This window comes from Vulpes vulpes, chromosome 16 (assembly GCF_048418805.1).
Source record: "Vulpes vulpes isolate BD-2025 chromosome 16, VulVul3, whole genome shotgun sequence".
Taxonomy (NCBI): domain Eukaryota; kingdom Metazoa; phylum Chordata; class Mammalia; order Carnivora; family Canidae; genus Vulpes; species Vulpes vulpes.
The window spans coordinates 55,918,148-55,939,742 of record NC_132795.1 but is presented as its reverse complement, the minus strand read 5'-3'; the positions used below and the strand labels follow the sequence as shown (position 1 = coordinate 55,939,742).

General features: G+C 56.6%; 1 protein-coding gene across 1 annotated transcript in view; it reads right to left on the bottom strand.

Moving 5' to 3' along the window:
* TMPRSS6 (transmembrane serine protease 6) overlaps positions 1–21,595 on the bottom strand; it is a 31,116-nt gene that overhangs the window by 9,043 nt on the left and 478 nt on the right. The window contains exons 2-10 of the mRNA XM_072741600.1: positions 21,509–21,592; positions 17,663–17,796; positions 15,972–16,039; positions 15,268–15,452; positions 15,004–15,045; positions 11,667–11,871; positions 9,523–9,659; positions 8,063–8,175; positions 7,618–7,727 (exon numbers count right to left, since the gene is read on the bottom strand). Coding sequence (XP_072597701.1) covers positions 7,618–7,727; positions 8,063–8,175; positions 9,523–9,659; positions 11,667–11,871; positions 15,004–15,045; positions 15,268–15,452; positions 15,972–16,039; positions 17,663–17,796; positions 21,509–21,592 — 1,078 coding nt within the window. The remainder of the gene's footprint in view (positions 1–7,617; positions 7,728–8,062; positions 8,176–9,522; positions 9,660–11,666; positions 11,872–15,003; positions 15,046–15,267; positions 15,453–15,971; positions 16,040–17,662; positions 17,797–21,508; positions 21,593–21,595) is intronic.

Below are 21,595 nucleotides of genomic sequence, written 5' to 3'. Positions count from 1 at the left end.
ATATGGCAAGCACTTCCTGGTTCAATTAATTAGTCAGCAAGCTAATCAAACAAACAACTGAGGAAGGTCTGGGGTTGTCTTGTCTGCCCACCCCCCCCATTCTTGCCTCCAAACCAACAAACAGTCCTCCAGGTGCGCTCCGGGGACCATCGCGGCTCCAAGGTAAAAATTAGTTTCATAATAATGCTCAGGTAATATTTGCCATTTTCACTCTCATTCTCTCACCAGGATATGATGGAATTTTCTAGAGACTACATGATGTGGGACGTGCCACCTGATTGAATGCAGACGCAGATGTGCATATCCAGCTCTGGCCTATTAGTCCAGTTTAAAAGAAAATTGCAAAAAGGTTAAGCGGTGATATTTTTCTTGCCAAATGGAAATATAATTAATTTTCTCTAAAATATGTTATTGACGTTTAAATTGCCATGGGCATATTTTAAATGAATTGATAAATGTTTTTACATTTTCTTAGTTTTAAGAAAATGTTCCTTCTTAGTCTACTACTGCAAACATAGATAATATAACCTGCATAAAAGCATTTTAGGGGACACCTGGGTGGCTCAGTGGTTGAGCGTCCGCTTTCAGCACAGATTGTGATCCTGGGGTCCTGGGATCGAGTCCCGTATCGGGCTCCCCACAGGAGCCTGCTTCTCCCTCTGCCTGTGTCTCTGCCTCTCTCTGTGTCTCTCATAAATAAATAAATAAATAAATAAATAAATAAATAAATAAATAAATATTTTTTTAAAAAAAAAAGCACTTTGGGGTGCTAAATAACTTTAAAGAGTATAAAGGGGTCCGGAGGTGAAAAGTTTTGAGAAGCCCTGCTCTACACCAGGATTCCTCCATCCTCCAGCCCAGGGGGACAAGACGAGGATGAGATGCCACTAGGGGGCACCCCCAGGCAGGCCTGGGCCCTCTCTGCCCTTTAAAACTTAAAGGACGCTGGAAGTTTTGTCTGTCAGTTTTTATTTTTTTTTTTTTTTTTAAATTTTTTTTTAAATTTATTTACGATAGTCACAGAGAGATAGAGAGAGAGGCAGAGACACAGGCAGAGGGAGAAGCAGGCTCCATGCACCGGGAGCCCGACGTGGGATTCAATCCCAGGTCTCCAGGATCGCGCCCTGGGCCAAAGGCAGGCGCCAAACCGCTGGCGCCACCCAAGGATCCCGTCTGTCAGTTTTTAAAGCAGATAAACAAATGTTATCGTGGCTTCCTGTCCTCTGAGAGTTTCCCTGAGGAGTGGACAGGGGAGATAGGGGGCAGGAAATACTGGGCAGGGGGAGACGCCCCGAGTACAACCCCGACCATGCTGAAGGTTTGGGGGCATGGGACACTGCCCGCAGAGTCATTGAGAGCTTGCAGGGAAGAAGCCGGAGCCAGGTTGGAGAGCAGTGGGACATTTCAATCTAGAAGAATCTGAGGGCTGCGTGGTCACGCTGAGCTTTGGCCCGGGGCTCTGAGGTACCAGTGCAGGCTGACAGGACATTTTCTCTACTGGCGTCTGAGAGAAAGAAGTCCTAAATCAAGGGCATCTGGGTGGCTCAGCGGTTGAATGTCTGCCCATGGCTCAAGTCGTGATCCTGGGGTCCTGGGATCGAGTCCCACATCAGGCTACCTGCATGGAGCCTGCTTCTCCCTCTGCGTGTATCTCTGCCTCTCTCTGTGTCTCTCACGGATAAATAAATAAAATCTTTAAAAAAAACAACAACAATAACAACAATAAGTCCAGAATCAGCCCATGGCTCAACCTGGGAACCTGCCTGGGCAGCATGTGGTTCTCACCTGGAGGCCCAAGGCAGGGGCTGGGGGCAGCATTCCTGGGCCAAGTCTCTCCACAACAATTCAAGGCAGAGGCTACAATCTAGTGACTCAGGCTGAGTCACCGAACTTAAAGATGGTCTGTTTAGTCTGTGCAGGGTTAAAATAATTTTGTTTTTCAGGTTCAGTTGCCCACTAATTTCACATAATAATCTAGATTCTTGCTGCTTCTGAAAAACAAGCCCCAGAAACACTGGCTGGAAATAATCAGAGGCGGCCGGAATTAGGCAGAGCACGTGTGGCCCTGCTAAGCAGTCCCTCCCTCTCCTGCGCTCCCCCACACAGCCTGCCTCACAGGACTCTGCACCAGCGGGGGCCCTGTGTGCATCTGCATCTCTGGATCCTGCTGCAGAGCCTTCTGGGAGAGGGTATGCTTCCTCTGGCTAATTCCTCCCCATCTACCAAATGCCACCTCCTCCCCCACAGGCCCCCTCTGAGAGGCACCAGGAGTCTGAAGGCTGCAGCACCCACCTCACAGCTACAAAGTGCAGGGTCTGGAGGCACATTTTTTCACAGTGGCCGGCTTGCTTTCTCACCTCTATGGATTGGGGGTTTTTCCTTCCTGCCTCACCCAGACTGTAAGAAGGGACCCTATCAATCTTCTTGCATATCAGCAACTCCACACAGGGAGGAATTCAAGAAAGAGTGTATGGGTAGGTGGATGGATTGGTGGATGGATGAGTGAGGGAGTGGATGGAAAGGTAGGTGGGTGGATGGATGGATGAATGGATGAAAAGGTGGGTAGAAGGAAGGAAGGGTGAATGGATGGATAGATGGAAAGGTGGGTGGGTGGATGGATGGATGGATGGATGGATAGATGATGGACGGATGGATGGATGGAAGGAAGGGTGGGTAGAAGGAAGGAAGGGTGAATGGATGGATAGATGGAAAGGTGGATGGATGGATGGATGGATGGATGGATGGATGGATGGATAGATGATGGACGGATGGATGGATGGAAGGAAGGGTGGGTAGAAGGAAGGAAGGGTGAATGGATGGATAGATGGAAATGTGGATGGATGGATGGATGGATGGATGGATGGATGGATGGATGGGAAGCTGGGTGGATGGAAGGAAAGAAGGGTGGGTGGGTGGGTGAGTGGATAGATGGATACACACACACACACACACACACACACACACACACACACACACATTCCCTTCCCCAGGACAGATTAGCGGGAACGAGGGTCAGAGAAGGCAAGGGGTGCCAGAGCACTGGACCTAGAGTCCAGAGCTGAGTTGGAGGTCTGCTTTGCCACATGAATCAGCCGTGTGACTTTGGGCACGTCGATGTCAGCAAGCTTCAGTTTTCATGTCTGTAAAACGGGGGTGATAATATCTCCCTTGTAGGATGTTTTAAGGAGTGAGAAAATGAGAAATGAGATGAGAAAATTACTTCCCTGAAAGCAAACCGCTGACACTATTGGGCTATGAGCTCATCTAGGGCAGCAGCAGGAGCTGTGCCCACCACATCCCCAGCACCCAGCCAGCATCAGGGTCACACACCCAGCCTGACCAGGAACCCCTGTGGCTGCAGGCAGTGCGGTGGGCCACCCATGGGCCCAGAGGAGCAGAAGAGCTGCCCCACGGCCAGGCCAGGCCAGTGGGGGCTCCAGCAGGCCTAAGGAGCCAGTGGTTCTGCTGTCCCATCAGAGGGAGGCCAGGGGAAATGATTGGGCAGATCACAAGAAATGTGACATCACAGGAGAGGAAGCTGGCAGGAGGCAGATTCCCCGAAAGGGGGAAGCCTGTGTCGTGGTGACGCCCAGCCAGAGCGGGTTCTGCGAAACCAAGCGGCTGGTGGCCAATCTTACTAGGCCAGGTCCCTCCCCCGCCTCCAGGCCAGGCCTTGGCCATGGGCACTGGGAGAAGCTGGACAGAAAGCAGGGAGGTGGGGAAGGGCAGAAAGGGCTCCGAGGAGCAAGGCCACAGCCCAAGGGTGCCCAGCCAGGGAGGGAGCCCTGGGCTGTCTTCCCTCATCACTGTGCTGACACCTGCGGGGCAAGTCACCCTCCCCCGCAGCCCACCCTCTAGTGCTCCTCGTCTGTGGCCATTCTGGGTCCAAGGACCGCGCCTCCCCCTCCCTGCACACCCTGTGCCTGCAAATCAACACTGTTTCCCAGACCTCTCATATCTTTGCCACCCACACAAGCAAATTTTCCAACAAATGCTCATTCAAAGAATTTCCCAGCATCTACACTGGATGATCATTATCAAAAGAGATCATAACTAAAGGAAATGGTTTGTCCGGTGCTTCTGATTTGGAGGTACACCTCTGCCTTCCCTTCCACGCTCAGACATGGGCAGCAGCCTCGGGGCAGGCCTGGGGACCAGAGTCTCCACTGAGGGACCCGGATCCTTAACGGAAGTCTCAGAAGATAAAGATGGGACTTCCCAGGCCGTTCTCAGAAGCTGCAGGAGCCACAGAAGCTGTCAGTCTTCTCACCAGGAAGCCAGTGGATTGGTGAGGAGTGCCGTGGCCAAGAGAGGGAACAGCAGGCCAAGCTGCTCAGAGGCTCTTCAGGAAGAATCCTCACGGGGGTGAGCACTTATGGGTGCACACATACGTGGTTGGACTCGTGCACACAGGCACAGGTGTGCCTACCCACACACGCCCTGGATCCCACCGTCTTGCTCAACCCTGGCATCTCCATTTGCCTTCTGGGTGACTTTGTGCAAATGACTTTGCCTCTCTGTGCCTTGGGTTCCTCACTGGCCAGTGAAGACGGTAGGGAGGCCTGTTCCTCACCAAGTTGTTGAGGGTGAAAGAAATGGCACCACAAAGCCCTCAGCTTGGTGCCCGCTCGGTGCCTGCCTGGCACAGCATTCAGAGCCGGTTGTTAATTTGTGATTGGTGCCTCCTGGAGCTGTGCTCTGTCTGGGCCTGCAGGAGCCAGCGTCCTCCACCCATGATCTCACCTAGTCTTGCCTGAGTGGGGGTCTGGTCCATGGCTGTTTTTCAGATGAGCTGCCTGAGGCTGGGAGAGGTGAGCCCTTGCCTCGCAGGAAGGAGAGGAGCCAGGATTCGAACCCTGATCTGTCTGGCTTCGGCTCTTTGGAATGGCATTTTAATAGGAACTAATAAACACAACCTATTTGGGAGACAGCTTTCTGATGTGCAAATGATAAAAGGTTGGGGCCTGGGGCTGGCCTAACCCTTCTGTTTTATACATGGGGAAGGTGGTATATTCAGGGTCACGCGTAGAAACCAGTGTCTAGACTCCCCTGAACACATCTCCAGCTCGCCATGCATCACAGGGAGGCTTGGGACGAGAGAGAAGAGAGACAGGAGCGCTGCACCCTGACAGACCGCCTCTCCCTGCCCCATCCACCACCTGGCTGGTGGGAAATCCCTCCGAAAGGTGAAAGGCCAGCAACAGAAGCTAAGTTCTTAGGCATCTCAGGCCTCAGTTTCCCCTCCTGTACAATGGGTGAGGATTGGGTCCATGGCCAGTCCAGCCCATACTTTCCATAGCCCAGTGGTGCTTTGAGACACTGGGAGGGAGCCCCCTGCAACCCCACTAGAACCTGCCATGGTGCCTGAAATCCCACCATCACAGCATCATTCCTCTTAATTAGGACCCTCCTCAACTGTGACCCACATTTAAAATCCAAGGGTAGCTCAGGAAGTCCCCAGAACCAGGGCCCATAGCTTTGCCCGACCCTTCCCGGCTGCGTCATGGAGAGAGAAGGCCCTCCATAGGGAGCATGGCGTGACCGTCATCCAAGCCCCTGGCTGGTGGTGGGTGTGGGAGAGGCTCTGACTACGGGCCTGTCGGGGCTCCATCTAATTGTGCTGAGCCTCGACCCCCTTTCTAGGAAATGGGATGATGATGCCTTTGACGTCACAGGCCGGTGAGCCAGCTCCTGGCAAATGGAATAGCCATGTGGGTGCAGGGGGTAAGGGCAGGAGCGCCAGACCCAGGGCCCTCCTGCTCCTTCCCAGAGGAGACAGCAGATTCAGCTCTGGGGTTGGGGGCCGGGGCAGGAAAACACATCATCACCATTCGAACAAGTGTGATGAAATGTGGGCCATGGGCCACTCCTATGGTCATTCTGTGGGCTCCTGATGCTGAGTGGGGAGCCCAGCCGGCCTCAGTCGGTACAGGCCCCAGGCGGGTAGCAAGGGGTTCTCCAGGGAGCTCCCTGAGGATGAAGGTAGCGATGCCCAGAAACGCCACCCACATGCTAGGAGGGGTGGGACAAGATGCCTTTTCTTTCCCAAACAGCACAGGCCTGGGGTCACACCATCTTCCATCACCCCGCAAACAGCATGGGTCTGGAGTCACACCATCTCCCATTATCTGATGAAAGGCACTGCCTTGGAGTCACACCATCTCTCATCACCCCACAAACAGCCCAGGCCTGACACCATCTGCTGTCACCACCGAGCATCACAGGCCTAAGGTCACACCACAGGCATTTCTTCCTTTCCCTTTCAATCACTGTCCCTGATAAATTGCAAACGTCCTGGGAAGCACGATGGCAATGGCGAGTTAATGAGCATTGTCAAGTCCCGTCACCTATTGTCTGAATAGGATCAATCAACAAATAAGCAAAGTCCCCATTGGTGAATTATGGACCCCAGCCCCAGAACCCAAGAATTCCAGAGTCCTGGAAACTTCCAACTTTAGTGTATTGGAATCTTGGAGGTACAAAATCTGTGAAATCAAGAACTTTGCATATTAGAACCCCAGCCTCTTGGACCCCCGGGATCCTGGGGTTGGAAGGAAGCGCAGAGGCCCGACCTGCTATAAGATGCAGAAGCTTCTCTTCAGCATCTTTGGACCCCCTGCCAGCTCTGCAAGGCTACTTCAAGATCACTCTTCTCTCCCCAAACCTCTGTCCCCCCCACAATGTTCTCCCTCTGTGCCTTCATCTGGCCCTCCTCTCTCTAACTTTCATTCCAGCACCTCCTCTCTCCCTAGGGGATGCTCCCACCCAGCGCTTAGACATGGGGCCCCTCCCATCATAAGGGTCCCCTCCCCTGAATGTTCCAGGTCACCCCCCTCTCGCCAGACAGAGGAGCGCACTGTCTCCATTCCCCACCTCACTCCTTGCAGCGGTCAGGCCCCCGGTGAGGCCGGGTTGCCAGCCCCAGGGGACATGTACCAGGCCTTCTCCTACTGATCAAACTGCAGGCCCCGCTGACCCATGGACCACCCTCATGTGGCCTGGCCCCCTGCATCCTGTCCCACTCCCTGGAGGGACTCACTTCTTCCTTAGAAACTTTGTCACCAGGGGGCAAGGGTAGGACATATGGCAGGGCAAGCATCCCCCAGTGATGTGGGTGATATGGGGCCACCCTGGTTACCGCCCATCCCTGTGGAAAGGGTCGGATTAGCAAAAGCGGCCTCGGCTCTGGCTGTGCAGCTTTGTAGCCCGGAAGCCACTTGACAGTGGCCATCAGCCCAGAGTGGCAGAAGGGAAGACAGGCCTCGGATGGCACGGGGATGGGCTTCGGGGAAGACACTCTAGCATTGCCGAGTCCTGTGGCTCTTGTACCATCTCATTTAAGGATCTGGGGTGCCAGATCGTGGGGTGACAGCACCCAAGGAAGTGAAGCATTTCACTCGAACTAGAACCAGTATCCAAGGTGGCTGAGACCTCTGGGTGGCAGGAGGGGAGGCGGGGATGGGGGTGGGGGCCAGGACAAGGAATGGGTCAAGGGGTGGGGGCTCAGGCCTGGGCGCCTGGCCTGCACTCTTCCTCTGCTGCTCGTTTGAGATCTGGGACTTGGGCTCCCAGGGTGGGTAACTGTGGGAGAGGAAGGGGGCCCCGGGGGGTGGGTACCTCCGGTTCTGGATTGTCCACTGTCCCTGGGTGCATGGCAGGTCATACTTCTGCCTCCGTAGAGCATAGGCGTCAAACCAGAGGGCCAAGCCATAGTCCAGAGAGGGCACCTGGAACAGAGGAGCTGGTCACCAAGTGGCCTGTGGGCTGTGGCTGGGGTGGTGGCCCCACTTCCCAGGATGACACCGGGAGGAGGGTCAAGAGTCACACCGTCGAGCTGGGGCTGAAGTTTACCAGTCACCCAACAAACAGGCATTACTGTGGCCCACAGAGGCAGACCTTGGCCGCACCTGTCACCCCCCTCCCAGAGGGATCTGCACCCAGGGCTCAGCCTGGGGGCGCTCCAGCAGAGGCACGACAGTGGTCCCCTCCCAGCCAGGGCTCCCCGAGGTCCCATAGGGTTTTCTGGGCAGTGGGCAGGCAGGTGGCAGGGTATGGGGCTCACCGTGAGGTGCCAGGAGCAGTGGGTGCTGGGCGAGTAGTAGCTGGGGAAGTAAGGCGTGCTGAGGACGCCCTGTGGTTCCAGACGGCCCTCCAGGGTCAGGTTCACCTCACAAGCTGGGGGCCAAGAACAGCTGTTACACAGGGTCCCCTGGTGCCCCCCTCACTGCCCCTCCCAGCAGGTAACCCCACCACCCTCCTGCCATTGCACAGTAGAAGTTAGTGGTTGAGTGTGACCTTGGGCCTCGGTTTCTCCATATGTAATGTAAGGACAGAAATAGCCCACACCTTGCAGGCCAGTCAAGCAGATGAAATAGAAAATGCTCGAACAGCCTGTCATGTAGTACGTGCTCAATAAATGTTGGCCGTTGATGCTGGCTGCACTGACCGTTTACTACACAGGTTCACAACTGTGGGAGCCTCGCAGTTACAGGAGCTGGGGGAGGGAGAAGCACCCCCCTCTCAAAGATGAGGTTCAGAGAAGAGGGGGGCCCTGGCTGAGGCCACACAGGAAGAGGGTGTGGTCAGAGGATGCTCAGCTGGCTGCCGCCTTTCCCTGGAGTCAGGGTCCCCTTGATCCTGTGTCCCCCGAGCTGGGTGGGTGAGTCCCACCAAAGCAGAGCCAGCTCTGACACCTCCTCAGCCCCAGGCACCCCCCCCAGAGGGCAGCCAGAACCCAGCAGGGGCAGCAGGGGACCTGGGCCACTGCCAGGAGACCTCTGGGGTCAACAGCAGGAGAGGGAGCGAGGCGGGAAGGGGCAGATTGCCAGGGGACGTGGGGGAAGCAGTGGTTTGTGGTCTCCCGTCTGCAACCCTCTTTTCTGCCAGCTCTGGGACCTGCAAGGTTTGCCTGGCTCATCCAGGCCCAAGGACAGCCAGAGCCTGAATGGGTGGGGGTGGGGGTTCTCCCTGAGAAAGGGGTTCGGGGGGATCAGAGCAGGAGGACAGTGGCGAGGCTAGCAGGCAGCCTGGTGCGCCCTTCCTGCAAATGCTGCGAGTAGCTCTCCCTGAGCTGGGGGCCATCGCCAGGGAGACCTGTAGGGTTCACCTTCAGTGGAAGAGGATGGTCTGGGGGTGAATCTGGGGTTCTCAGGTCTGTGGTCAGGAGACCTCAGGCGGGAGCAGAGGGAAGAGGATCAGGGGAGGAGCCAGGAGAGGAGACACGGGTCCAGGATGGGGACAGACCAGACAAACAGGAATATGGCAGGAGAGAGAATGAGGGAGAGGGCCAGGCCAGGGAGGGTAGGAGAGGGAGGTAGAAGGTAGGGACATGGAGTGAGAACAGAGGACAGGAGAGAGGAGCCAAGGGCGTGGGAGGGTGGAGAGCCGAGGAGCTTCCGGAACCTTCCCTCTGCCCCCATCCCACCCCCAACTACAGCAAAGAAGGAGAAGGTCCTGCTGGCCGGCCCCCCGGGGTTCTGTGGCGGCGCCCCCTCCCATCCCTAGGGACCCCTGGCCCCTCACCCTGGAAGGCCACGGGCTGCACGGAAAGAACAAAGGGGTCGTAGTAGCTGTGCAGACCCTTCTTCCAGACCACAGCCATGACGGCCCCGGATGCCAGGACCTCCACCACGGGCTCCTGGCGACTGCAGCCGTACACCCTGGAGGGACAGAGAGAGGTGGCCAGGGCGGGTGGGGCCTGGGAAGGGGCTCTGCGGCTAGCCTGCTGTGCGTCTGCATGCGGGCTTCCGACCCTCTCTGGCCCAGGAAGCCGGAGGCCCTGTAAGGAAGGTTCAGGCCAGCTCCTCAGGGGAAACAGGCCAGGATGTGCCAGCTGACTCAGCCTGTCCCTCAGCACCTGCCCCACCACCCCTGTGCCCGGATGCCTGTGCCCCCCGAGTGCCCAGCCTCTACCCTGCAGGGAGGTGAAGTTTCGTGGTTAAGGGACCTGAGGTCACCTGCAATGGACACTTCAGGCTTTCATCTTGGGGTTTCTTTTCTCTTCCTTACTTAGCAGCAGAGCCTGTGCTGAGACTAAAACGTCCCCCAATCTCCCAGGGCATGGAGCCCAGAAAACAGACCACGTGGTCAAAGTTGGTTGAGGGCCCTTCTGCTCTGTCTCCTTATCACCACTGAAGACCCCCTCGTGACTCCGAGGATCCCCTGATCATGTCTGAGCCATCATTTTAGACCTCCCAAAGATCTGAGATGGGATGAGCTGCCTGGGTGCCACAGTGAGCCCGGTCCCACCCCCCAACAACAGGCTGGGGTGTGTGTGTGTGTGTGTGTGTGTGTGTGTGTGGTCAGGGGGTGGGGTACTTGAAGAAGCCCCAGGGGAAGCCTGTAAGCATCCCCACCCTCATCGGGCCTAGAAATCAGATGGTGTGTAGTTTCTCTGCGCTTCCCAGAGCCCTCCAGGAACCCAGCCCACGCACACCCCAGATTGAGGTCACCACGTCAGGGGTGTTGCAAATGAGCATGCAGCCTCAGAGCCAGGAGTTCAGAGACGCCCGGGAGGGGGGCAGCGCTGGGGAGAACCTCGTCCCCGCTCACCTTCAAGGGCTACCCTTGCTCTGAACACACAGATCCCACCCTGGCTCCTGCCTGGAAGCTTAGCCAGCCCCAGCAACACAGAGAAGGCAGGCAGCAATCCTCAAGTCCCATGTCCCAAAGCCCTGCTCCTCTGCTCGAGAACTTTCAGTTACCTTCCCCACTTTCCAAGTATTACAGTTCAAAGTGCTCCTGGCATTCAATGCCCTTTGTGACCTGGCCCCAACTAGACTATATGTAATCATAGTAATAACAGAGAGCAGCTCCTGGATATTTAATGGGTACATTTAACGTGTAGATAACATCCATCATCCGTAAAAACGGATGGCATCACTCTGTGTGAGAATCTTGGCACAAATGGTTTGATTATTTATTTGCATAAGCAGACTCCATGCCCAGCGTGGGGCCCAGCACAGGGCCTGAACTCACGACCCTGAGGTTAAGACCTGAGCTGAGGGCAGCCTAGGTGGCTCAGCGGTTTAGCGCTGCCTTCAGCAGGGCATGATTCTGGAGACCCGGGATCGAGTCCCGCATCGGGCTCCCTGCAGGGAGCCTGCTTCTCTCTCTGCCGGTGTCTCTGCCTCTCTCTCTGTGTCTCTCATCAATCAATAAATAAAATCTTAAAAACAAAAACAAAACAAAAACCTGAGCTGAGATCAAGAGTTGGACCCCCCCCCAAAAAAAAGAGTTGGACCCTTCACCAACTGAACCCCCCAGGTACCCCCCAGATGGTTTGGTTTAAATCCTCACCATAACCCTGCATGGTGGGTGTGATTGTGCACCCATTTTACAAGTGAGGAAACCGAGGCTCAAGGAGGCAGAGACTTGCTGTAGGTTATGCAGCTAAGAAGCAACCGAGCAGGGGGTTGGAAGTCTGGGGCTGCCAGACTCTGAAGCATTCTAACAAGCCATGTTGCCTCCCAGAGCTGACCCGAGGGGTAGTCTAGTACAACTGCTTTGTTACAGATGGGGAAACTGAGGCTCAGGGAGGGAAGCGGGCCTGCCCACAGTACATAGCCATCTCCAGCCTCCTTTCTGCTTCTCTGCAGGCTAAGCCTTGCTGTCTCTCAGAAACCAGCATCACACCGCCTCTTCCCTCCCACCTTCCCGGGACTCACGAGGTGATGAGCCTCCTCTCCAGGGGCCCAGCCACGTCGTACATGGCCAGTCGGTCCCGGCACTCGGCCAGCGTCCACTCGAGCCGGAGTTTGAGCATGAGATCCTTGGGGCCCTGGAGGTGCCACAGGCAGCTGGAGGCCAGGTGATCGGGCCCCTTCAGCCGGAGGACCTGGCCCTGGCCCACGTAGCTGTAGCGGTAGCAGCCTGGAGGAGGGAGAGGGACAGGCCCCCTGACCCCTGTTAGCCAGGAGGAGAGACCCGGGGGGCCAGCTGGTGCTCACCTGCGTGGGGGTGGTGCAGGGAGAGCAGCTGGATGGGGATCAGCCCAGATGTGCTATGTCCCATCCCTCCGTGTCCTGCTGGGTTCCTTCTCGTCTCCTCAATCATTCTTTCTTTCTTTCATTCATTCATTCATTCATTCATTCATTCATTCAGCACTCACTGAGTTCTCTAAGCCAGAGGAGGGCCAGAGAAAGGTCCAGTCGCTGCCTGGGAGTGCCAAGAACAGCGAGGACAGATACAGAGCCCAGCGGTAGTAGCTTAGCTCAGGCAGCGAGGACCCCAAACCTGGCGGTAGGGCAGGGAAGACCTAGGGAGTGGGGTGCAGGGTCGCAGTGTGAGCAAAGGGCCAGGGGCCAGGGTGGAGTTTGAGGCCAGAGAGCAAGCTGCAGAAGGGAGCCAGGGCCCAGATCACGCCCAGGAGAGGAGGTGCTTTCTCCCGCGGCCACAGAGTGTTAGGTAGGGCTGGGACGTGGCCGGGCTTGGGTCACAGACACCTCTGAGGAGGCTGGGCTCAACCACTGAGACACCCAGGTACCCCTTGTTGCTGTGATTGTCCCTGTTTACAGACCTGGGCCAGACAGACCCGGGCTCACCGCATCCTTCCCTGGGCCTTGGAGAAAGAGGGCCGTGAAGCCAGCCTCGCAGGGGGTCACATGCTTGGGGATGACACATGCTTGCGTGCCCAGCATAGAACCTCACTCTAAGTAGGTGCTCAGTGCACGGAGCGACTGCTCTCTAGGTGGGTGTGGGGAGAGGCAGGGGGTGGAGCTGGGAAGCAAGCGCTGAGACCTGTCACCCTTCAGCTGGCCCCCATTGAGGCTCAGATAGAGCCAGTCTCATGGGCCTGCCCTCACCCCTCCCTTCACGCCTCCTTCTCCAGCGGCATCCACGCTCAGCTGCACCTCCTGAGCCATCAACTAGGAAAGCTGCTCAGCTGTTGCTGATCATTTCTAGTCTTTAAATTTTGCTCCAAGTTGATGCTTCACTTTTACCATTCTATTTATTTATTCATTTTTAGGCTAATTAAGCAGAGAGGTATGTGCTGGTCTGTCTTTGCTGATAATCAGAAAGATCTCTGGTGACCTGTTATCTCTGGTCACTGGGAGAAAGTATGTGAACACGCCTGGTGCCTTCTCCTCGCCTGGCCTTTGCTCACGCTGTTCCCTCTGCCCGGAGAGCCTCTTCCTCTCCTCCATCTGACAGATTCCTACCCCCGTCGCATGCCTGAGTCTGCCCCCCGGCCCCCATGAAGGCAGCCAGGACCCCACCCACCCACCCACCTCCCGCAGTCAGGAGAAACTTTTCCTTCCCCCTAGAGGCAGGTCCCTTCCTCTGCTTTGGATTGTGGCCTCTGGTGTCCACCTCCATCCCCAGAGCAGCATAATTCCCCTTCTCTGCTGCCCCTGGGAGCTCTATTCTAGCTCTGGCACTTGGTGTTTTGAGATGCTGTTTATTTGTCTGTCTCTCTCATGGGCTCAGAGCTCCTCTGAGGGCAGGGGTGAGGACACGGTCATCTTGTGTCCCCAGAGCAGGCATGGGGGCTGGCATGGGGGAAAAGCTCACAAGGCCTGTATAAAGGATTTGAACTGTCACCCCCCCCCCTCCCATTGGACGCTGTGCTCCTGGAGGGCAGGGACTCTAGACTGCACACCGAACCACATGAAGGTAAGTACAAAGCAACTGCCAGAAACTTGGGGACAAACGGGCAGCCAGCAGAGGCAAGGGCAGACAAAAGGCCCATCTCAGACCAACAGTCAGGACGATGTGGGCACCAGTGCAGCATCAAATAACAGATGGTAGGTAGGTAGACAGACAGCTAGATCAGCTTCTCACTCTCCTATTCTACTGGCTTCCTCAGTAATAAGTGTTATACTATATATTGGCAAGTTGAATTTAAATTTTAAAAAAGGAAGGGATGCCTGGGTGGCTGAGCAGTTGAGCATCTGCCTTTGGCTCAGGTCGTGATCCCAGAGTCCCGGGATCGAGTCCCACATCGGGCTGCCCTCAGGGAGCCTGATTCTCCCTCTGCCTGTGTCTCTGCCTCTCTCTCTGTCTCTCATTAATAAATAAATAAATAAAATTTTTTTAAAAAAGGAAAAAAAATAAGTTAAATAAATCTTTGATGTGTGCTCACTACAGTTTTGCTTGAGAATTTCAGCTATTTTAAAATTGTACTTTGACCTCATCGCCTCCATCCACCAAGGAAGTAAGCATTTGACCGGCCAGAAGATAAGAGAGGGCATAACAAGGATTCAAATTCTGCCTCCCTCACTGCGAGGTAGCCAATGCCCTCAGCCTGGCCTCAGCTCTGGGTAGAAGCTCTAGGTAGTATAAGAAGAATCTGAGAATTCAAGAGCTCAGGATGACAGGTTACAGTAGCACAAGTGGTGCACTGCACAACTAAGGAGTCTCCAGTCCCACAACTACAATGTGGACAGCGCTCCCTGGCACTGAGCAGCAGCACGGTAGCCCTGCTGGTACTTTGCTTCCCAGGGTTCAGGAGGAAGCCCGTGGAACCTCTGGGAGGGAAGCCAGGTGACTCTGGTTATAAGGCATGGGCATGGGGTAGGAGGAGGGGCAGATGAGCCTGGTGAAGAAGGGGAGGGAAAATGTGAAGGGAATATCCCTGAATGTGACAGGAGTATCTCCAAGAGACCAAGTTTACAGGCAAAGGGACCGATACACTTCAGCCTGGCAAGATGATTTTCTACCATCAGTGGAAACTAGCTTGTGAGCCAATTGTGTTCAGGAATAAAAAAAAGCAGAGTCACATTTATGTGCACCTAAACGTGCTACTCACTCTCACACCCCACACGGGCAATGTGCGCACACATGCACACACACATGCACGTGCAATACCTCCCCTCCCCTCACATCCCCCCACCCCCCCCACCTGCTCAGGACTCATCACCAAGTCTGCCATGGCATCCCCTGGGTCCCTTGGGGTCACTGCTCCCTGCACCCCCCGAAAGCCTTGGGGTCCCCTGACACTTGACCAAGCCAAGCAAAACAGCAACTCAAAAGGAAGTGGAGAGGAGAAACCAAAGAGCATACCCAGCGTGGCATTCAGGGCAACTATGTCTTTCACGCTGGCTTCTGTTAAAAGGAAAGGAACAAATAAACAAAGACCGAAAGTAAATAAAGAAAACAAAATAAAAACATGAAAATAAAAATCGAAAAGGCCATCTGAGCCAGCCTGACTGAGGTTTACCCTGAGCACTGACCCCTCAAGGCCCGGCCCCTGAGAGCACCCAGCCCTGGCAGGCGGCCTGCAGCACCCGGGCCAGACTGTCCCGCGTCCCCCTCCCCGGTACTGACCCAGGATCACCAGGCCCTCGGGGTCCACCTCGTACTCGGCCCTGTAGGGGGCGGGGGCCGAGCTGTTGGCCGTGGACAGCAGCTCCTCCACCAGCAGCGCCCGCACCACCTCAGGACTCAGCATCGGCCGGCGGTGCTCGGGGATTTGGAGGATGAACCAGAAGAAGCAGGTGAGAGGCCCCTCTCTAAGGCAGACAGACGTGAGAGGGGTGGGAGGGGGCCCGAACTCGTGGCCCTGCCCTCCCCTCTGCTCTGGGGAGAGACCACAAGTACGGCCCGCTTACTACTCCCAGGCACTGCTGCCACCTTCACCTGGAAGCCTCCTAACACCCCCCCAGGTGTTCTCTACCTCCCCATGTCACGGGCAGGGACCGAAGCACAGGCGGTTAGGGGTATGCCACAGACCGGAGACAGATATGTGTGGCACAGCTGGGTCACCCCTGCTCCCACTCCAACCATGGCCTCACCCAATACACTCCAGGCTCAAGCACGCTGTGGCCACTACCCCATCCTTGCGCCCATTCTACAGGTGAGGAAACCAAGCTCAGCAAAGGGAGGTCACACACAGGCAGCTGAGTTGCCCTTCCATGCCTCAGTTTCCCCATTTTAAAAAAGGCCATTGCATCTGAAGCCTCTAGCATCCCCTCCTATTCTTTGAGTCTAAGGTTCTAGTGAGGGCCAGCTGGGGGGCCAGGGCGACTCACCCGAAGGAGTAGACTGAGCTGGAGTTGTAGTAAGTACCCAGGCGGGTGCTGGCGATGAGCTCCTTGAGCTGAAAGGAGGGGATACAAGAGCCTGCTGTGACCCTCTGCAGAAACCCCCTTCTTCCCTTGGGGTGCCCTTTGCTCCTCCCTGCAGCCCTGCAGGAGGAGGAACCTACGGGGTAGTGAGGCTTGTCCCTGTCCCTCTGGAAGCGGTAGCCATGCAGGAAAACAAACCTCACCCCCAATACCTTCCCTTCCCCGTCGACCTAGGCCTTGCCCCCCAGCCTGCCCCCTCCACCAGCTCTGGCCTACACCACACCACCAACGGCTTCTCTCCCTCTGCTCAAAAGTCACCCCCTCTTAACCATAGGAGACAAACGGGGGCCTGCTGTAGGGGAGGGGGGTGGGGGGACAGGGTAACTGGGTGACAGGCATTAAGGGAGGGCACATGATGGGATGAGCACTGGGTGTTCTGTAGGACTGACAAATCACTGACCTCTGCCCCTGAAACTAACAATACACTATGTTAATTAATTGAATTTAAATTTTTAAAAGGGGGAAAAAATTTGTGTAATATTAGAAAAAAAAGGGGACACCTCTGTGGCTCAACAGTTGAGCATCTGCCTTCAGCCCAGGGTGTGATCCTGGAGGCCCGGGATCGAGTCCCACATCGGGCTCCCTGCATGGAGCCTGCTTCTCCCTCTGCCTGTGTCTCTGCCTCTCCCCCTCTCTGTATCTCTATGAATAATTAAATAAAATCTTTAAAAAAGAAAAAGAAAGTCACCCTGAGCCCTGGAAAGCCCCACTAGGCTCTGGAGTCTGCTCCCCACCCCCAGCCAGTGGCCACAGTAGCTGGGCTGGGCTGTTTGGGCACCTGCTCCAGGCCAGTGCTGAGGACAGGAAGGGCAGCAGGACTGTATGCCTGCAAAGCGCTTTGCACGGGGCAGAAACCAGCACCCCACAACCCTCTGGGCAGGCACCGCTTTCATCTGCCTTATAGAGGAGGGAAGAGAGCCCTGGGCGGGTCCCCCAAAAGCAAGTCCTGAGACGAGGCCATGGGAGAGTGGTTTGTTTAGAGGCGATTCTGGAGAGCTCTGGCAGGGGGTGAGGCAGGCGGGCTAGCAGGGGCACCGCCAAGGTGGCTGTGAAGGGGCAGCAGGGCTGTGGGCGTGGAGGCAGAGGCCAACTCGGAGCCCTGGACGACGGTGGGGCATCCTCAGGACTGTCCCCGCACCAAGGCTGAGGGAGCCGGGGTATTAAGTCGCTCAGGGGTGGTTCCTAGGAATAGCGACCCCTCAGCGCTTCTGGTCTACCCTACTGGGCGGGGTGCAGACCCACAGCCAGAGGGTGGAAGGTGTTGGAGAGGCCATCCCCAGGGCAGGAAACCACTGCCGGGGTCAGGAGGGCCTGGGGGTGGGTCCTGACAGGGTCCCTGCACTGCCCTGTCTCCCCCCCACACCCCCCTGCTTATGCTGTAAGGGGCACAATCAGGATTAATCCACGTATATTGGACCCAGAGCCCACTGACTGTCCCACCATCCTGTCCCACGTCCCTCTCCGCCGTGCCTGGAACAGGGCTCTGCTCCCAGTGTGTGCTCTGAAGGGACTGACCAACCGGTTTGGCATGATCAGGGCCCTCCCCACGCCCCCCGCCCCATCCATCCCCTCCAATCCCCACGGTCCTTCCCTACCATCTTCTGGGCTTTGGCAGTTTCGCTGCGGAAGGCACTGGACTCCCGGCGGGCGAGGTCCTGGGAGAAGTGGCGGTTGAGCACACGCACGCTGCCTGCGTACACCTGGCTGACGGTGACCTCCGCCTTGTACCCTGCCCAGGACGAAACCGACAGGGTCAACCCACAGGGGAGCTCCTGTCTCCCCCACGCCTTCTCCTGCCACCCAAACCCTCGGCTCAGCCTCCAGCATCGTGGGCTCCGAGGCACCACCACCGTCATCATCACTGTCATTGTCATCATGTCACCCCATGTATTTGGTGACAGCGAGGAAGGAGGCCCATAGACGGATGGTGTCCTGAAGGCTCCCAGGCAAAGGCTGATGCAATAATCAGTCCAGGATACAGAGGACACGAAAGCTGGGAGACCCACACGGCCTCGAAGGTCAAGTTTGTGTGATAGCACCTCTGTGCACCCTTCCATTCCCCAGGGCGTCCTGGCCACACCTACTGTGGGGGTACGCTAGTAAACCTAGACCACTGCATCTCCCCCTGCGGAGCTGCCAGTGGCGGGGAAGACGGGCATTACTCCAAGCATCACCCCTCAGGGCACACAGGGTCCATCTGGGAGGAGTGACTTCAACAGGATGCCCAAGGTACAACTGAAGACACATCACAAAGAAATTGGCCCTGGGCCAGGGTGACCCCCCCCAACACCCCCCCTCCGACCCCCCCCCCCCCCCCCCCCCCCCCGCGATAGGAGAGTTGGAGCATCAGCTGCAAAGAGAGGAGGGAGGGAAGTACCTTCAGGGCAAAGGGAATAGCAAATGCAAAGGTCCTGAGGCAGAGGGATCATGGTAAAGACTGAGCTAGAACCTCTTTGGCTGGAGCAATCAGGTAAGGGGAGAGGCTACAAGAGAGGCTGGGACCTCAGCAGGGCAGGATTTGGGTCTTTACCGATGCAAAAAGGAAACCACAAAGGGTTTGAAGTCAGGGATGACGTCATCAGATTTCCACTTTGTAAAGACCGTTTTGGCTGATATGAAGAGACTAGATTCATAGCCCCGGGCTTATGCCCCTATTCATTCGTTTATGCAGTCATCCCACAAGTGCTACTTGAGGACCTACTGTGTGAGGGACTGGCCTAAAGCACTCAGGAATACATCAGTGTAACCATGGATAAAATAATAAAGGATAAAGCCTTGCCCTTAAGAGCTTGTAGTTGACTGAGTCAGACAATTAACAAGCAGAGCAAACAAAAAAATTAGAGGTGTGGGTGCTGTGAAAGTCAGGGAGGCGGGTTGCAACACGGACGCCAGGGAAGACGGTGGTTACATCAGTCATGTGGATGTCAGTCTACGGGAAGTGCCGTCTAGGCAGAGGGACCGGCAAGTGCAAAGGCTCTGGGGCAGGAGCTCATCTGGTGTATTTGAGAAGCAACAAAGAATGAAGGAGAGGAAAGTAGGAAGAGGTGACATGGGGGAGAGGATAGCCATGGAGTCTTGCTGACCATAGGGGACTTTGGCTTTACTGTGGGTGAGGTGGGAGCCATGGGAGGTTTAAGCAGAGAGGTTAGGGACCTTTCTAAAATGATCCTTCTGCTATTGTGCAGAAAACAGGCTCTATGGAAGCAAGGGCAAAAGGAGGGAGACTTCAGGAGGCTCCTACAGTCATACAATGACCTGTCCAGTGGCCAGGTGAAGGACAACGGAACCTGGACCAGGCTGCGCAGTGGAGGTGGTGAGAAGTACGTGATGGAAGGCAGGATATAGTTTGGAGTTAGAGATGACCAGGTTTGCTGGCAAATTGGGGCTGGGGTGTAAAAGAGAGGAGTAAGGGGGAATAATTGGAAGGATGGAATGGCCACCGATGGGGATGGAGAGGGGTGGGTCTGGAGGGAACGAGGGAGAGCTGCAGGCTGGACAGTGGGGCCTGAGGTGCCCTTAGACATCCCGGCGGAGAGAGCGGGCCCCAGCGACGGAGTGGAGCTCACAGAGGGACCCAAGCTGGACATGGCACATTCGCGGTCATCAGGGTGTCAGCGACATTGAAAGCCAGCTAGATGTGACCCTGAAAGAAGTAGGTGGAGCAGGTCACAGTCAGGGAGGAGAAGCTGCAGCCACGAGCTGGGGGGAAAGAAGTGATAGCCACCCTGGAAGCCAAGGAAGGAAAGGGTTTCGAGGAGGAGGGAGTGAGATGTCTGGTCACATGCTGCCAATGGGTGAGACGCAAGGAGGACTGGGGACTGGCCATTGGATTTAGCAACCTGAGGATTGGCATCCTAGGAGAGGGTGGGGGCGGGGAGCCAGATGGGAAAGGGTGTGAGAGAGGCCGGGAGTGCAGAACTGCAGACAGCTCTTTCTAGGAGTTGGCTACAAAGAGGAGCAGAGACATGAGGGGCACCAGCGGGGTTTGGTGTGGGAGCAAGGAGCGTGCTTGTTGTACAGGGATGGGTCGCGGCTGGAGCCCGGCCCCGGTGCGGGACCCCAGGCTCTGCAGGATGGCTGCCTTTGGGAGGGGCAGGGCGAGGGTTCACCCAGGGGTCGGGCAGGAGGGCAGGAGGGCAGGTCCCATGGGTGCATCTGGACAGGCATGCGGCCAGCATCCATGGGGCTTCTCTTCCGAGTGGTTCCATTTGCTCATTGAAGCCGGAGGCAAAGTGTGTGTGTGTGGGGGGGGGGGGGGGGGGTGTGGAGAGGGCAGGTCTGGGAAGAAAGCACGAACTGTCAGCCAGGAGAGCAGGAGGGAAACTGTGAGGCACATAACTGGGCAGTACCAAGGGCTCACACCACAAGCAGAGGGCACCCTAGGCCCGGGGCCTGCCTGCATGGGGAGCCAGCGCCACCCCCACCTCTCCTCTCCAGGACCCCTTTCTGAGTCAGACTGCCACTAACCAGTCATTGGCTCCTCACTTCAGGCTTCTCCGGCCCCTGTAGGATAGGCCCCTTGTCTCTCCCCTTCCAGACGCATCTCTTTACCCTGCGCCCAGTACCCACAGCACAGCCTGAGCCTGGACAGGAGGAGCCCTTCACACAGCTCCCCGAAGTGCCACCTTTACCCTAATCCCTTTGGGGGCGCAGGAGTTGGCTTCACCCTAGCCGAGGCTTTGGAGTGCTCGTCCCCTGGGTCCCTCAGCCCCACTGGAGCACCCACTCCCTGAGGGGTGATTCATTCCTGGAGCCAGGGGACGAGTTGAGGGCTGTGATACCAGAGTGGGAAGCCAGGCTTCAGGAGGAGCCCCGGGCTGCCTGCTCTGGACACTCTCCATCCCCTTGCACCGTGTGCTGAATTGCACGCGTGCATGTGTGCCCGCACCGGGGTGTGAAAGCCAGCTCTGTGCAAGGACACCCCCTGGGTACCTGAGTCCTGCGTCTCCCTCCCTTTTCTCCCCACTCATGCTGGGCCCTGGAGACCCAGAGGTGACAGAGCCGTGGTCCCCACCCTCGAAAAGTTCTCAAGTTGGGCTCAAGTGAGCAGAGGCACTAACTCGTGCCAGGCACCACCGGCGCGCTGGGCCTTCTCTCACTGAGCCAACTGGCTCTGAGCCCAGGGGCAGCCCAGGAGGGCTTCAGGCAAGTGGAGGCAATGTTCACACTCCTGCTTGTTGGTTCACAAGACCGGGGTGCTGTGAGAGCTCTCCTTCCCCAGCTGCTGGGAGCTGGGGGCTCTTGGCTCCAGCAAAGAACTTGCACTTGGCCTGAGCCCCGGGACCTAGAACACAGGTGAGGTAGTTCTCCCATCTCACGGGACGGAAGGAAGGGTGTTGCCAGGCACCGCTGAGCCTGGAAATGCGGTCTGTCCTGCTGCAGCCCCCACAGCCGTCCCAGGTCGCCCCCAGGGGCCTCTCCCAGGAGGGCCCACCGCTTACCTAGGAAATACCAGAGCAGGACCCCCACCGAAGCTAGCACGACCAGGGCCAGCCACAGGGGCACCAGGCGGAGGTAGTCCCGAACTT